This window comes from Sinocyclocheilus rhinocerous, unplaced genomic scaffold, assembly GCF_001515625.1.
Source record: "Sinocyclocheilus rhinocerous isolate Xijiao unplaced genomic scaffold, SAMN03320098_v1.1 scaffold1131, whole genome shotgun sequence".
NCBI lineage: Eukaryota > Metazoa > Chordata > Actinopteri > Cypriniformes > Cyprinidae > Sinocyclocheilus > Sinocyclocheilus rhinocerous.
In genome coordinates, this window is record NW_015638568.1 from 1 (window position 1) to 16,522 (window position 16,522).

The 16,522-nt window shown below is 38.0% G+C and overlaps 2 protein-coding genes and 1 long non-coding RNA gene across 5 annotated transcripts in view; 2 read left to right on the plus strand and 1 right to left on the minus strand.

The window, feature by feature from the left end:
- The first annotated feature begins 1,221 nt into the window (after positions 1–1,221).
- On the plus strand, positions 1,222–10,446 carry LOC107749789 (acetylcholinesterase-like). The gene is made up of 5 exons (XM_016564963.1): positions 1,222–1,497; positions 5,504–6,982; positions 7,198–7,390; positions 7,548–7,726; positions 8,643–10,446. The coding sequence occupies exons 2-5, from the start codon at positions 5,572–5,574 to the stop codon at positions 8,762–8,764; spliced, it is 1,905 nt and encodes a 634-aa protein (XP_016420449.1). The 5' UTR covers positions 1,222–1,497; positions 5,504–5,571; the 3' UTR covers positions 8,765–10,446.
- A 1,616-nt stretch (positions 10,447–12,062) lies between these two features.
- Positions 12,063–14,534, plus strand: LOC107749790 (chromatin complexes subunit BAP18-like). Of its 2 annotated transcripts, none has more exons than XM_016564964.1 (5): positions 12,063–12,344; positions 12,580–12,674; positions 13,543–13,763; positions 13,909–14,013; positions 14,212–14,534. In XM_016564964.1, the coding sequence occupies exons 1-5, from the start codon at positions 12,324–12,326 to the stop codon at positions 14,277–14,279; spliced, it is 510 nt and encodes a 169-aa protein (XP_016420450.1). In that variant the 5' UTR covers positions 12,063–12,323; the 3' UTR covers positions 14,280–14,534. The 2 variants fall into 2 exon arrangements, with proteins under 2 accessions (XP_016420450.1, XP_016420452.1); XM_016564966.1 differs by having other exon boundaries at positions 14,215–14,534.
- The window catches only part of LOC107749791 (uncharacterized), an 8,548-nt gene continuing 5,680 nt past the window's right edge, over positions 13,655–16,522 (minus strand). The window contains exon 3 of one of the 2 annotated variants that reach the window (XR_001641085.1): positions 13,655–13,736. This is a non-coding gene — a long non-coding RNA (uncharacterized LOC107749791). Of the gene's footprint in view, positions 13,737–16,090; positions 16,208–16,522 lie in introns of those variants that run through there. The other variant, XR_001641086.1, reaches the window with a different exon arrangement.

Sequence of the window (16,522 nt, forward strand, 5' to 3'; positions counted from 1 at the left end):
CTGAGCTCCATGTGAGCAGATTCTGTTTGAGCCTGGCCAGTGGTCATTAGCAATGGAAGTGAGGAGGAATAAAGGAATGTTGATGATTGTGTAAAGTTATGATTGTGTAGAGTGTAATCTCATCCATTTCCATCTTTACATCTGCAAGGCTAGGTAGATGATAATAGATGGGATGGGATGGGATGGGGGGGGTAGTTCAGCCCTATTGAAACAGAAACCATAACCTTCAGTGCATGTTGAGCTTTAAAAATATATTTTTTAAGTTGTGATGGGTCTTTTTTAGGTGATTTTAGAGAAAAAATCTTATGTTAAATCCCACAAATAGCCTACACCATTTTGCATTGCACACTGTGCGTACATTTAAACGGCGGTACAAAACAAGAAATACAGTGGACCTGACAAGTGCACTTAATGCTGACGACTGTACAAACGACGCACCCTACATTTGCCACTCATTTATTTACCATATGTTTTTATTCAATATAATTTTGTCAACATTTTTTAAATAAAATAAAATATTTTACAGGAATGCACTGAGTGAGTGATGTATCCCATACTTTTAACACCACACAGGCCCCAATGCTAAGGTGGACTGTTGACTTTACATATGTTGACTAATACATGTTTATAGAACTATCCATATCGCAAGCAGTACTGAGCTCTACAAGAGATTTACACCAACAAGCAGATAAACTCAAAGATAAAAAGATAATTTATGATCTGTAAAGATAAGCAGATAAACTCAAAGATAATTTATGATCTGTAAGTGTTCTCTTCTAGCTCAGCAGTACACCCAAAAGGAATCTGCTGACATTTTCTGTGATGATTTTGTTAAATCCGTGGTATTAAAAATGAACCAAAACACCTTATTTGTGGTTAAATCATTAATCTAATTCATCAAAATGTTCAATAAACATACAAGGGGAATGATGTACAAAATTAAGTGCTTCAATTCTGTGAATATTTACAGTGCTTTCTACTGAGCTCCATGTGAGCAGATTCTGTTTGAGCCTGGCCAGTGGTCATTAGCAATGGAAGTGAGGAGGAATAAAGGAATGTTTGTTATTGTGTAAAGTTATGATTGTGTAGAGTGTAATCTCATCCATTTCCATCATTTCCATCTTTACAAGGCTAGGTAGATGATAATAGATGGGATGTGGGGGGGGGGGGTGAGAAACGTCTCGCGAGAACTCTACAGTTTGTTTGTTTTTTTTAGTCGATTATGCTTATTATAAGGAGTCTCCCCCTACCGACACAGCAGTGGAGTACGACTCTTCTCTTAGTTCCGTCAGAGGCTTGATCCAGCGTTAAAATCAGACTGGCGGGATTATAATTCACTCCCTTCACGCTACCACCAGCCCAGCTGTCCTGGTTTTGCTTATCGCCCTACGGCACGGTAACAATTCTGGCTTTCTTCATTCAAGGACAGGCAGAGGAGGGGAAGAGTCCGGGGGAGAGGCGCTGAAGCAAAGCCGGCTTGTGAACTGGAATCGCCAGGTACAATTTAGGCATCTTTGCGGCTTCTGTGGGGTTTTACTAGGGCATTTCATATGTTCTTCAGCTGACTGGTACCTCAGGCAACACTGTGTAAAATAATAAAATATACAGATGTTGAGATCAGAATGCGTGAATTTGGCGTCAGTGTTGGAGTGCATCTACTCCGGGCATATTTACATTTCGTTTCATGTTGCAAATATATAGTATGTTGTTGTTGTTATACAGTCGTGAATACTGAGGTGTTTGTAGTTAATTAAGAGTATAATAAACATTAATGGCTTTGATTATTGCAGTCATTTTACAGGCCAAACCGATTATTGTTGCATTATTGTAATATGAATCACTGCCTTCATTTTCTGTTAATTATAACTTAGTCCATTAAATATCTATAATGCTAGAAACATGACAAAGGCTTAAAATATGCGTATTGTGAACAAATATGTATAAACAAGTATGCAAAAACGAATAACATTGTGAGTGTTCGATGCTCGTGCCTTTAATGGTCATATTTGTGGAGCTTAAGAATGGATGTAATTAGACGTGCTGGAGAAATACACAGGCGCGCGCGTACTCGGAGGCCCTCGTTCCCGAAAATTAAGTCTTGTTTCCGTTCAGCACCTGTCTACTTGTAACCTTCCCGCCTCCTTTGGTTTTCTGGTACGTAACGCTCAAATTGCGTGCGTGTTTGTGATATCGGTTTATTGAAGTTCACTGCCAAGCACGGTTTGAAGTATAGCCTAAAATGTTGTCGGATTTTCCTCTCATAGCTTTCATGTCATATTTGACCAGATTAATGGGTTCATTGTGTTTGTTTATTACGGGTATTTTTGTTTTGTTTACACTTATTTTAACGCCTTGGGTCGTTCCCGCTATAGCTGTAGAGATAATGCTGTATATTGCCATTTCCCCATCATGTCTTAATATTTGAATAAAATGTTATACTGCCGATTTGTAAAGATGCAAGACATTAGTTAGTTTTTTGGGAATATTTTTAAATAATTTGTGTTTTTTTTTCTGTACGTGTCCTTGGTATCACTTTATGTCTTGTTAGTCTTTTGCTGTTTCCCTTTACCTATCAAAAGCAAAGTTGGGATGACATCATCCTCCAGGCAGTGTCAAAATTAAGCCCTTCACTGAGAAATGGCTTAACTGTAACTGTTTTCATGTCCATCCTCCTGTTAATTTTCTTGCCATTGTGTAAATAATTAAGCTAGGCCTACAATTAATCAAAATGTAAGTGTCTATGCTCAGTTGCAATAAATCCCTTAAGTTAAGAAAACCTTTAGAGATAACAGTAAGAGTATATTACTGAGGATTTTCGTAAACTTGACCAGAGCATATTTCTGAAAGTCTGTCTGATATACTTACATTACAACACAGGCATATTGATTTAAGTTTGAGAGCTCAAAATATACCGCATAACAAGAATGACCCACTTGGTCTCACAATTACGTAGAGACTTCTGACTCAGATGTTGATGCAGTTATGATAAGCTTTTAGACTTCAGAAGATGTGCTCCGCTGGGAAAAGTTAATTATAGTCGTACAACTGCCTCAGAGAAGGGCAATTAACGTTAACATTCTATTGTAGCATGCACACTACCTCATCAACTGGGGGACTGTTTGAAAGCTTAAAATATTGTAGTTGTAATTGTAATAATAGCGTCTCTACAGTTGGCTTCTGGACAGCATGAGCACAAGTGTGGATGTGTTGGCACGTGTTCGCTACTAAGCACTCCCTCATGAAATATTAGACGGACAGACCACGAAACGGAAAATTCCATCAATCTCAGTGGCGCTCATCAAACTGTCAGTTTTGAAATGTTTTGGCCTGTTGGTCATGTCACGCTGTGGGTACCAAGAAATGACAGCATGAATAGAACATCATTTAGGTTTGCTGCTAGTATTAATTCGGTCAAAATCTTTGCTTCCACTGTTATGTAGATGGAAATTCTGACTGATCTAGGCCTTTAAAGTAATCACATTTACTCTATTCTATGCTTTCTGGGATTTTTAAACCTACTTGTGGTCATTGCAAAATTAAGAGTTTACTTTATTGCATTGCAAATAGAGATTGAGGATTTTAAAGGGTTAATTCACCCCTTCACTAACACAAAACTAGTCTTATCGAGATGGAAAAAATGGTGAAACCAAGTACAGACCGACTGTACAAATAAGAGGATGCAATGGGTAGTGCAGGCTCTTAATTTCCATGGCAACAGAGTTCAAACCTGAGATAGATTAAGGTTTGCTGGCAATGATTGTGACAAATGTTTTATGGTTTAGCATTAATGTTTCCCGTTAAATTGAAAATGACCGGCTATCATCCTTCCCTCACAGGAAAGCATTGTGGAAAGTTAGACAGAGAGAGAAAGCTGTGTTTATTGACATGATGGTGTGCACAACAACGTGTAATCCCAAGCTGAAAACAAACCCCCCCAGTGAACTTCATACATGGATTCCAGGATCTAATTTGAGTCCAGCCAGCCTCTCCCCCTCTGCCTATCCTCAATCCCCGCTTATAGCTACCCTTGCCCCCCATTTCCAGCATGCAGCTGTCTTTTAAGATATTAATAAATCCATTGAGACGGTGTGACTGATGAATTGCATTGCAGTCCCCCAAGCCTCTTTTCACTATTGAGTCCAATATAACACCGTGTCTACACCGTACGCGACAGTTGTCGTGTTGCACCGCGCCGCAACAGCTAAAGTCTGTCTACACTGGACGCGACAAAGTGACCTTGAAAATCTTTTGAAATTTGTGTCAGTACGTCATCAATAGAACGCAGCAGCAGTTTACTGTCGGGAATTTGTCGCACCGCGCCGCATCCAGTGTAGACAGCATAATAGGTTCTATAGTATTTTGTCACGCCGCGCCGCTCGCGTCCGGTGTAGACACGGTGTTATATTGGACTCAATAGTGAAAAGAGGCTTGGGGGACTGCAATGCAATTCATCAGTCACACCGTCTCAATGGATTTATTAATATCTTAAAAGACAGCTGCATGCCGGAAATGGGGGGCAAGGGTAGCTATAAGCTATAATCTTCCTTGTTATTTTAAGATAGGTTTCTCTGAAACCGCCAATAGATTATGTAATGAGCAGTCTAGTTTAATGCATTTGGCACCAATTCCTTATTAAGATATGTTAATAATCCATGGATAATTAATAATCGTTCTCAACCACCCAGTTCTACAGTGCATATGTAGGGTGCGTCGTTTGGATAATCCATTTGGCCTTTGAGAGCTTGTATTTCATTCTTCAGAGCAAAAATTACAATATTTGTGAACTGTTGTTCCATACAATGAAGGTCAAAGTTATTGTATGGACAAAAAGACAACTTTTATCAAAATATCTTATTTTATGATACACAGAAGGAATAAAGTCATGCAAGCTTGGCACGCCATGAGAGTAAGTGCATGATGACAATTGTCATTTTTGGATAAACTGTCTCTTTGATTGTGTAAAGGTTGGATTGCCAAGATCACTTAAGCGATGCTTTGTGTAGCATATACATAGCAGATAAAGGGTTGGGTGGACAAAGTGGCAGCTGGACTGATAGAGAGAAGTGACACCCTCAAAAATAGAACCCCACACAGTCAAAGGAGCCAGGGGGAACAGAAATAGCCTTGTTTAAACAGACACTCACACAGCTGCAGTCAAATTCATGTGCTCCTATCCCTAACTGTGCCCCAAGAACTAATCCAGTCAGCATAGCAACCAGGCAACATGTAAAACACAAACATCCATCTCACAGGTGTGTTTGTGAGTTTTAGAAAGTGAGCATTATCCTAACTACAGCTGAGTTTCTCTACGCATCAGTCCATTTTTGGTTGGTCACACCGTTATATCCCATTTGGCCTGGAAATCTGTGTCAGTGTTCTTTCAGTCACCAGGCTCTGAGCATGCAAAATTACTTTTTAATTATACATGCGTATTAATTTAATTTAATGGATCACAAATCTATTTTGTTGCCTCAGTTTTTCATCTTGGGCCTTTCATTTACAGGTCATACTGAGCTTGGCTCAGAACAGTGAGATCACCGTAGTTTCCCAACCAACAAAAGAAAAGACACCATGAAGACCTCAGACATTTTCCTTCTGCCTGCTGTGCTCTTCATGTTACTCTTCCACTGCTGTCTTGCACAGAGCGAATCCGACCTCATAGTAGCAACACGGTTGGGCCGTGTGCAGGGTGTACGCTTGCCTGTTCCAGACCGGAGTCATGTGATCGCTTTCTTGGGGATCCCATACGCTGAGCCTCCTATTGGGAAGAGACGTTTCAAGAAAGCAGAGCCAAAAAAAACCTGGAATGGAATCTTCGAGGCTAGAGACTACCCAAATGCCTGCTATCAATTTATAGACACCTCTTACCCAGGCTTTCCAGGTATCGAGATGTGGAACCCCAACAGAATGATGAGCGAGGACTGCCTTTATCTTAATGTGTGGGTACCTCCTACCCCTAGGCCGCAGAACCTCACAGTAATGGTCTGGATATATGGCGGCGGCTTCTATAGTGGTTCCTCCTCTCTAGATGTCTATGATGGACGGTACTTGGCTTACTCCGAAAAGGTAGTGGTTGTGTCTATGAACTATCGTGTTGGAGCTTTTGGATTCCTCGCCCTCAATGGCTCATCAGAAGCACCAGGAAATGTGGGTCTCCTTGATCAGAGGTTGGCCTTCCAGTGGGTCCAAGAAAACATCCACTTCTTCGGTGGTAACCCAAAACAGGTCACCATTTTTGGTGAAAGTGCTGGGGGAGCATCAGTCGGCATGCATGTTCTGTCACCAGACAGCCGCCCGTTCTTCACTCGTGCCATAATGCAGAGCGGTGTTCCTAATACCCCCTGGGCTACTGTTAGCTTTGATGAGGCCCGTCGGAGGGGCACCTTGTTGGGCAAACTTGTTGGCTGCAGCGAAGGTAACGATACTGAGTTGGTTGACTGCCTGAGGAACAAACATCCACAGGAACTAATTGATCAGGAGTGGCAAGTGCTCCCCTATAGCAGCCTGTTCCGCTTTTCCTTTGTGCCTGTCATAGATGGCATTTTCCTTCCTGACACCCCAGAAGCCATGATTAACTCGGGCAACTTCAAATACACTCAGATCATGTTGGGTGTAAATCAGGATGAGGGATCTTACTTCTTGCTGTACGGTGCACCAGGATTTAGTAAAGACAATGAAAGTTTGATATCTCGAGAAGACTTTCTTGAAGGTGTGAAGATGGGTGTTCCTCATGCTAATGAGATTGGCTTGGAGGCAGTTATGCTTCAGTACACTGATTGGATGGATGAGAACAACCCCCAAAAGAATCGAGATGCAATGGATGATATTGTAGGAGATCAAAATGTCATCTGTCCTCTGCAGCACTTTGCAAGGTCATACGCTCAGCACACTAGCCTCCATACCCAGCCTGGAGCTGCAGCTCCAGGGACACTAGGCTGGGGAAACTCAGGACCAACAAGTTACAACAGTGGCAACTCACATGGTAAGGTCATTATAATAGTGAAGAATAAACATAGTATAAAACACTCCGGTGTGAAGTGGCAACAGTTAATAAACTTGCTGACAGATGTCAGCATGAAATCCAAGACCACTAGGATGAAGAAGAGAGAGCAAAACGCAATTTTACAGAGCGTATCTTTAATGCAAAATAGTTCAAGGCCAGTTTTCTCAATCTGTACTGCCCCTTTTTGTCCTTAGGTGCTGTGTACCTTTACCTGTTTGACCACCGAGCCTCAAACTTGGCCTGGCCTGAGTGGATGGGAGTAATCCATGGTTATGAGATTGAGTTTGTGTTTGGCCTGCCATTAGAAAAACGACTCAATTACACAGCAGAAGAAGAGAAACTCAGTCGACGAATGATGAGATACTGGGCCAATTTCGCCCGCACCGGGTAAGAGAAATAGCAAACGAGTCAGGTGCACATGAAAGATTAGTCATATTGCTTTTTTTTATTTTCAGATAAAGGTTCAATTTATCTATTAGTTATGGAATGATTTAGTTTTGCCTGGAAGGTAACTCCATGTCTACTTTTTTCTGTCTGCATGAAGTAATCCCAACATTAACACTGATGGCACCATGGACAGTCGGAGACGGTGGCCTCAATATACTGCTACTGACCAAAAGCATGTGGGCTTGAACACAGAGCCACTGAAGGTGCACAAGGGTCTAAGAACACAGGTTTGTGCTCTGTGGAACCGCTTCCTGCCTCGTCTGCTTAACATCACAGGTAATGAACCCAACCAGTAAATTCCACTGTCATGCAAATAGATTTTCTTATATTTATTAACATGGACATAGAGGAACTACAGAGGAACTGTAGGTTATTTTTTTAGAATTTAGTTTGAAGGTGAAAAATTGCAGGCTTGTGTTATGGATGTTTAGGAGAGGGAGTCTACATAACAGAAGTAAGATTAAATCATCTTACAAAAGATAATGTGTTAGGTTCTGTTTATCTTCTCAATTTTCCTCTACCTCATTTCTTTCTTTGAACAATTTTGAAATCTGAATTAACTAAAAAAAAAAAAGTGCTCTATGCTTTTCATGAAATTAAAAGTGAGAATGTGTAGATTTATTGTTTTCAGGAGTTTATTTTGTATTATTATTATTAATAATATTATTTTTGTTGTTGTTACTGTTTGGTTTTTCATTTCCTTCTGTGGGCAAAATAGGTTCAAAGAACATACAGTAATAGCCATAATATAAACCATTTGTTGTTTCTCAAGGAAATGCCTTGTCTGTGCAAATGTATCATTTGTGCTCTGAATCTAAACAAATGTCCTTTGCCAACTATTACACTGGAAGTGAACCAGAATATGAAGCAATTAAACACTTGTTCTTTTAGGTGGGGGCTGGGAGGGTTGTGCAGGCCTGTCTATAGTGACTTAAAATCGTAAATGATAAAATTAATTCTTCTGTGGGGGCTGTTGGCAATTGCTTTGTTAAATGGGTGGGAACTTTATAGTGATATGGTACTGCGGAGTCGTTTAATGGATTATTTAATTTTTTACAGCACTCTGTATAGAAATTTTCCTATTTTCTGCCTTTCTAAAAATCATCCTTCCCCGTCAACTTTTTTCTCTTGCCTTTCTCTCAAACATCATGTTGTTGTTTTCCTCTTATTTATTTTCATATTTCTTGCCCAGACAACATTGATGATGTTGAGCGACAGTGGAAAGTGGAATTCCATCGCTGGAGCTCTTACATGATGCACTGGAAGAGCCAGTTCGACCATTACAGCAAGCAGGAGCGCTGCACAGACCTCTAGATAAATCTGACGTAAACTGATGACCATAACCCTTAATAGTCTCTTTTCAGAATGGCAAAGGTTTCCAAAGCTTTTTCGTTGATAGCGGTCTCAGAGTAGGCATGTGAATGTTGCACTTTTGTTCCTCCCTGTGTAGGATATTATTCTTATCAACCAATGATATTATGTGACAATATACAAGTGGTATCTTCCGACATATAAGGAGCGGAGGTGAATTCAGGCTGCTATTAGAGATTATGAAGTGCTACAGTCATCAAATGTATGTATCAGAAAAAATGTTATAGTTATATTACCTCTAAACAGTGAGCGTGCATGTCTGTTCCTCTGGAACCTAGAAACCCTCATTTACACTGGTCCTCAGAATCTCACTTTTTTTATTATTATTATTTGTTTTTATCCTGTTTTCTTATAGGCTTAAATTTATAAAGGCTGCTTCACATTACATTTATCTCCACTCTGTATCTACCACTTCTAGTCAGTATTTCATGTGCTAGTTTATCCCATTTAACATGTGAACTTGTCTGCTGTCTCTGCTTTCTGACTGTGGTCCAACTCGATATACTAATACTTCATGCAGGAATCAGGAGCCATTTAATTTCATGTATGTTGTCTAACTGTACTGAATTGTTTCTGTGTGGGCAAGTCTGTGTGTGTTAAAGTACTAATATTTAAATCCTATTTTTTATTTTGATTGCTACTTACATTGCATGCATTCTAGTGCCCACAGCATGACTCTTCTTGTGTGTATGTATGAGAGAGAGAAAGTCTGTGTTTACCATATACCAACTACATAGGTCGATATACGTGCTTATGTGTGGAATACTGCTAGTGAATTCACCTCTTCTTAGTTCAAATTTCATACGGGCATTGTATGTTTGAGTGTTTTATCTTAGAGGAAGTGAGCTTGGTGAGTAAGACTAATGTTGTCTGTGTGCCAAAGGGTCAATATCATGTTTTCCCCCTTGCTGTCTCCCTCTCCCGATGGGAAAGGCTTCTCATTACGATAATGGAGGGAGAGTAATTTACTTAGTGCTCATTTGAAATGACAGCCCGCTGTGTCAGCCATCTTAACTCCAGCCCTACCTTCACCCTTTTGATGCAGTGGGAGGACGATGAAAGAAAACACAGGCAAAGGAAAGCTGTGAGGACAAACAAGAATACAGGGTTATAAAGCCACTCCTATCATGTCCTATATTTATTGTAATATTTGGTGTATTTTGTTAAGTAAATTATTTGCATGATTGCATCAAGTATCAAAAGAACTAATGTGGAGTGTTTTTAGTTAGCTAAAAAAAAAAGAGCAAATATTTTATTTTTGTGTATTTATTAAGAGTGTGGAATTGCATACATATATTTGCATTTTGCCTGTGAATCTGGATCAAACATTATTTTGTATTTTACTGTGTGAATGTATCATGGTCAATCATTCTCTCATATACACTGTCCCAATGTGCATATTCATGTTTATTTTGAACATGCTAGTCTATGCCTAACTTCCTGTCAGCCTGTTTTACTAAATCTATTGTACTTGTCTAGAACCATTCATCTAGCATTTTGTTAACACTGTGGAAGGGATCGGACTCAATGCTGTTAAGACACAGCAGGTCTTCCAGCACACAAAACGATTGGTTAGCACTAAGCATTTAACCTCTGAATATGACTGGAATAATATAGATTAGCTTTAAAAAAAAAAAAAAAAAGCCATTTAAGTGGAAATAATATATTGTACTAGCTAGACAAGTGTTACACTGGCAGTAGTGTGTTTAGGCACCATGCAAATGACAGAATGATTTCTACCAAGCAGGGCTCGACAGTGCGACCATTTCAGTCGCATTTGCGACTGAAAACTACTGCGTGCGACTATGAAATTTTTTTAAGGGGGACCCACTCCCCCGGAACGCTTGCTTAGGGCCCCAAAAACTCTAAACACAGCTGCATACGCTATGATTATGCTTGTTTGTTTATGGGCCTGAATGACAGGTGCTTTTCCTTCCACTCCATGAAATCCCCTTGTGCATGCCCTAGACACCTCCTCCTTTGTATTAATGTGCTTTAAAAATTGACTGTTATCCTCTCTGACAATATTAGTACTGATGTCTGTTAATAATATTACATATTTATGGCTATAAAAACATTATAATAGCCCAGATAAAGATATTGATGTTGGCAATAACAAAATACACCTAAAATGGAATATTTATTTGAATGCATTGATGCTCATGTAATGTCACTGACATGACTGATAAAAACAGTGGTCATGAATTGACAGCAATGATCATGGGTGTTGTAACGGTCTATAAATCAACTGTTTCTTCAAAGCAATATAGAGTGCCATATGCTATCTTACTGATATTTTTCTTCAGTTTTTAATGTTGTTTGTCATATTTTCATTAATTTTAGTATGGCTTTAGTTTTCCTAATTTTAGAAATTTAGGCAAGCAAATTAGTTATCACAAGTTGCCATTGAGGATACCTTCCTCTTAATTTCATCACAAAGATAAAATGTTATCTATAAATACTATATTGTAAATCCAAATTATTCTACCCCAAATATATGTAGAACATTGCACATGGCTGAACAAGCATATTATGTTCTGCATTTGTTGCACTTTGACAACATACATATAATAATAATAATAGCAATCACTGTTATTGTTGTTCTTGTTCATTTTTTATTATTATTTTGGTCCAGATATTGCCGGCTGTCTCAAATTAGTGCCAAACATGTATAGTTGACAGCATCGTGCAAATCTTCCGCATGGTGTTATTTGTCTTATCCGCCCTCTCTGGGCACCATATCAGAAGCTTTCCAACGCAACCTCAATAAACAGTTATGGACTTAAAGGAAAACTGCTTGATTGTGTGGTTCTTCTCTCATTAAAAATACATCCGAACATGAATTCTAATTGACGGTTTTGTGCACCAGAGGGCAGTACAGGCCAACATAAAGATTACACATTGTACAATATAAGCCAACACTTCCTTTCTTATATTTTGTTTTCATCTTTAACAATTGAACATTTTAACAATTGGAAAAAAATAATTATATAATATATATAATTAACTTCATAGAAAATAATAATAATAACCGTTATTGGACGTTATACTTTATTTTTTTTAAAGCGTTTTCCTCTCGGTGATCACAAAGACGAGCATGTTGGGTAAAAAAAGCAGCATCGGTTTCAACTAAGACAACAGCCAAATTATACACCGAAATGGTTTTGGGGAGGATATATATATCAACGCACATGAAGTGAAATAACGAACGAATTGCGCAGTTTCAACGCAGCTTTGAACGTACTGAATACTTCTTTGGTGTTGACCAATAACGACCGACGGCTGTAATTTAGACCAATAAGCACCATTGAATCGCAGTGTCATCTTTATGGCGCACTTATGCTATCCGTTTAGTTAAGAATGTTTTTATTATTTCATAATGTAAATAGTTGAAGAATTAGTATCGCGGTCGTTTTAAGTCAATCATCGGTACACAAGTCAGCTAGCGGTCTCCTAACATTTCTAAAGCGCAGTCCTTGTTTTTCAGTTGTAAATCAAAACAATGACTTCAGCCTCTACCAAGGTAACGTTAACTTAAATGTGTTGATAAATATGGCACCTAAAGCAAGATTAAATGTTTACCTTGATAGTATACATCCATGTTAATTGTCTTCGTATTGGACATGTTTTTCTTGTTTTGTTAATAAAGCTATTGGCTATCATGCTAACTATCAACCTAATACCAGTTTCAAAACATACAAATTTTCGGATACACTCGCTTCAGTATTTATTTCTTGTTTTACGTATGTAACTGTTAGGTTGGCGAGATATTTTCTGCAGCTGGAGCTGCATTCACAAAATTGGGAGAGCTAACCATGCAGCTGCATCCAGTGGCAGATATTAGTCCAGTAGGGTGAGACACTGTCTATTTACCGTCATGTGCTTTAGAATATACACACTGCATCAGGCTTTTGGTATGATATAATTACATTTTCTTACAAATCTAAAGTGTGTATATTACACACACTTTGTTAATTTTGTAAGGTCTACATTTTGTCCAGCCCTGCTCTTGGTAATGCATATGGTTACATGTAAAATATTACATTTAAAAACAATTTTTTTTTTGTGGCATGTTCAGGAATTTCCTAAATAATCCCCCAAAATTTACCAGCTCCTTGTCTGCTTTGGCCTATAATATGATAGTTAAGTTCAGTGTGTTAACAATAAATTAGCAAATTGAGACATTTTCATGTAAACTTTTAATATTATCCCATTTGGATTTGTACTTGCAATTGCTTCAGGAGGTCATGGACAAGATAAAGTATTGTTTTCAATGACATTATGGGCCTTGTAACTTCCATTGCTGTTTACAAGCAGAGCTAGGTGGATATACACAGAGCTTGAGATTACTTGAACACATTAAGCTTATCCTTACAAAATAACCCACACAATGTAAGGACACCTGTCTCACTTAATCCTTTGAATGTTACTGTGTGTTAGAGTCTGTAAATTTCAATAATGGTGTCTTCCTCAAGTGCAGGTGAAATTTTAACTTTAATGCTTTTTAATGCAGTTATAATACTTTAAATCTGGACAGGAATGCTGGTTTCTTGATCGCCATTGTTTATGTAAATTCAAGAAAAGCCAAAAAAGTAAAAAAAAAAAATTTATATTATTAATATACTTATGTATTTTTTATATGTGTATGTTTGTAGGCCATGAAAAGTCATTATTCATTGTGTAGCTTGTCAGCATCTAATTAGACATTTCTTAAACATTAGGGCACAAATGAAAACAACAGTTAAGAGGAAGATTTATGAAGATAGTGGAGCTCCTTTATCCACTGACTCACCAAAGAAGAGTACCAAAAAGATTCCGGTGTCTATGGCTCCCCCAGCCCCACCTAAAGTCATCGCTGTGCCAACCTCTCAGGTTGTGGTGACTGCGGGTTTACAGCGGCCAACCACAGGTCCATCTAGCATTAAATCATCAAAGACGGCAGGTAAGCATTTCTTAATGCATTAATTTGTGTTGCATTTATTTTATACTTGCAAAAAAAAAAAAAAAAACATTACTTTATTCAACCTTAAATAATTTCAGCATTTTGAATAGTAAAATATAACTGCATTCGTATAATTTTTCCTCAGATGTCACTCTCAGTGCACTGAATGACTCTGATGCCAACAGCGATCTGGTAGATATTGAGGGGTTGAGTGATAGTTCCACATCTAAAAAGCTAAATTTTGATCAAGGTAAGAAACAGCTTCTCAATAATACGTTTATTTTCTCTAAATTTTGAACAAAATTACTTATACTCAGGTATGTATTTAAATGACTTAAATTGTGTCTATTATTCAGGGTTTTCATTGTCTGCTATTTCTGTTGTCTGTTTTTTCCCTTGTTCCCAGTTCTTAAAGGGGAAAATAATATCTGTATTTATTTTTTCCCAGCAGATAGTCTAAATCTCGACTCCAGTCTCATCATGAATTCCAGCGACTTGCCATTGTTATCCCGTTGAAATCTTCTGCACCATACAATCAGGAAAAGGAACTAATCGTGTCACTGCAGTGCGGGGTTCAAGAAACTTGGCATTTTTTAATTTGGAGAAAGTTCTCTCTTTTTTCCAGGAAAAGACTAATTTCTAAGTTAATAGTGAAGCTAGGCATATTTTATCAATGTAGGACAGTTTTGAAAGATGCTAGCAAATATTGCTTAATACATATTTCTGTTCTGGGTCCAAAATGCATAAGGTTCAGTTTTTTTCTTAGACATTTTGTAAAATCTTTGGTCTATTTACCTCATAATATTCTTTCTTTCTTTCTTCTTCATTTTTTCCACAAAAAAAATAAAATATTTCTTTTAGATTAGGGTTTAACTCTAGATGATCTTTAGCCAGGTTTTTCTGGAAACCTTTTAGAGCAGTGTTGCAGTGGCATCTTCCACTACATAAATGCAGCTTAAGCAAGTGGTTTTACGTTGACTTCAGGTGTTTTGATCAATAATGGGTTCTTATAAAATTCTAGCCTAGTGGGCTTATCGATCTGATCTGAAACGGTCTGTGGGCATAGTCCAATAACTTTTGCATAATTGGGCTGTTAACAAATTGATAGTATTAGCCCTACCAATGTTGGTGTTGTTATAAAACTAATAAAAACAATATTGAGAAAAGAGTTGGTGTAAAATGCAGTTCAGCTGATCTCCTCCTAAACACAATGACACTTTCTACCTATATCTCTGTTCTTCCTCATTGATTATAATAACCTCACTAAGTGTGTGACTAATGATCTAATGAAATCAACCAGCCATGGTGTAAAATCAGATCTGTATCTGAATGGCATTCCTAAAAGCAGAACGGTGAAGATGGCACACTTCGGCTTCACCAGTCTATCAGTGACAGACTGAAACCACAACTAACTGGCATTTTGTGTACGGTAAATAAAACAATTTCACTGAAATAAGGTCTTGTTTGTTATTTTTAATGTTAAGCTTTTCTCTTAGACATTTTCAGGCAAGACTGAACAACTGATTTTGACATTGTCAAGGTAAAATATATACATACAACATTTAATTTCTGGACAGGTGGTTTTCATACTGCTCCTGGAGAGTCGCTGAGTGTGTCTGTCTGACGGGAGCAGCACAAACCATACTGGCAACCCAGGGAGAGGGCAGCTGCCAATATTGATGTGCTGCTACTGTCGGGCACACTGAGACATCAAGTGGTCCAAGGGAGGAAAGAGGATGAAAGGAACATGCAAAATATATGCAGATTAATTCAATAGCTTGATGGGTTACACTATCACAGTTAAAAGCAATGCTGATCTCCTAAAATATAGACTAACAAATACAGGATCTAAATTCCCAGCTGTCTGGGAATAACTCGCTGAAGAGGCCACCTAAGCCACACCTGGTGATTCAGTCATGAATCATTTATTGTGTGTCTGGTCATTTGTAAAAAATATCATTTGTGTTGGGAAAAAAAAACACTGCTTTGTCACATTTTTATTCACGATCATTTTAGCATTTTCATTATCATATTATTTTATTCTCACTACTTATTTAAAAAAAAAAAAAAAAAAAAAAAAGCTTTCCTCTGATGCATTTATTACACTGTGATTTATGATACAAGCAGAACACTAGGTGTTTAATGCTGTCATGTTACTGAAGAAACTCCCAGGCTCCCAGTGACAGCACATCATGATTTGGAATTTGCCCTTAGAACATACAAACCATGATGTGCTGCTACAGGGTGCTCTGGGCCAAATAAAAAGATGACGACAGACTCCACCGGTCCTCACTAGGATAAGATTAGGGACAAAATTTATTGTTGGATTACGTGTAATATAGAAATGTCTTATGGATATTTAGTGCCAAGTTATCCAAATAAATAAATAAAGACAGATCGAAATTGGATGAGAATGCGATGTGAACAGATCGCTTCTCTTCTTTCTGAAAAATAAAATAAAAGTTGTTTGACAGCAAAGAGTGACAGCATTACTGCCATTTCTCTAGCACATACAAATATGAGGAAGCTCGTGGTCACCCACATCTTTTCATGCCATTCTAATAATGCCCTATGAGACTTAATAAGTGAGTTATTGTGCACACATGTCCTAAAATGGATGTTGAGGATGAAGACAAAATGGAGGATATAACAAAGGGGGGAGATGAGGAGAAAAAACTAGTGCCTGTCAAAATGGTTTTATTACCATGGAAATAATGAATTTATATATATATATATATATTTTTTTTTTTTTTTTTTTT

Coding starts and splice junctions, on each gene's coding strand:
- LOC107749789 (XM_016564963.1), top strand. CDS start 5,572: ATGAAGACCTCAGACATTTTCCTTCTGCCTGCTGTGCTCTTCATGTTA. Junction 7,391..7,547: donor GCCAATTTCGCCCGCACCGG/GTAAGAGAAATA, acceptor GTCTGCATGAAG/TAATCCCAACATTAACACTG. Junction 7,727..8,642: donor TCGTCTGCTTAACATCACAG/GTAATGAACCCA, acceptor TTTCTTGCCCAG/ACAACATTGATGATGTTGAG.
- LOC107749790 (XM_016564964.1), top strand. CDS start 12,324: ATGACTTCAGCCTCTACCAAG. Junction 12,345..12,579: donor TGACTTCAGCCTCTACCAAG/GTAACGTTAACT, acceptor TGTAACTGTTAG/GTTGGCGAGATATTTTCTGC. Junction 12,675..13,542: donor GCAGATATTAGTCCAGTAGG/GTGAGACACTGT, acceptor CTTAAACATTAG/GGCACAAATGAAAACAACAG.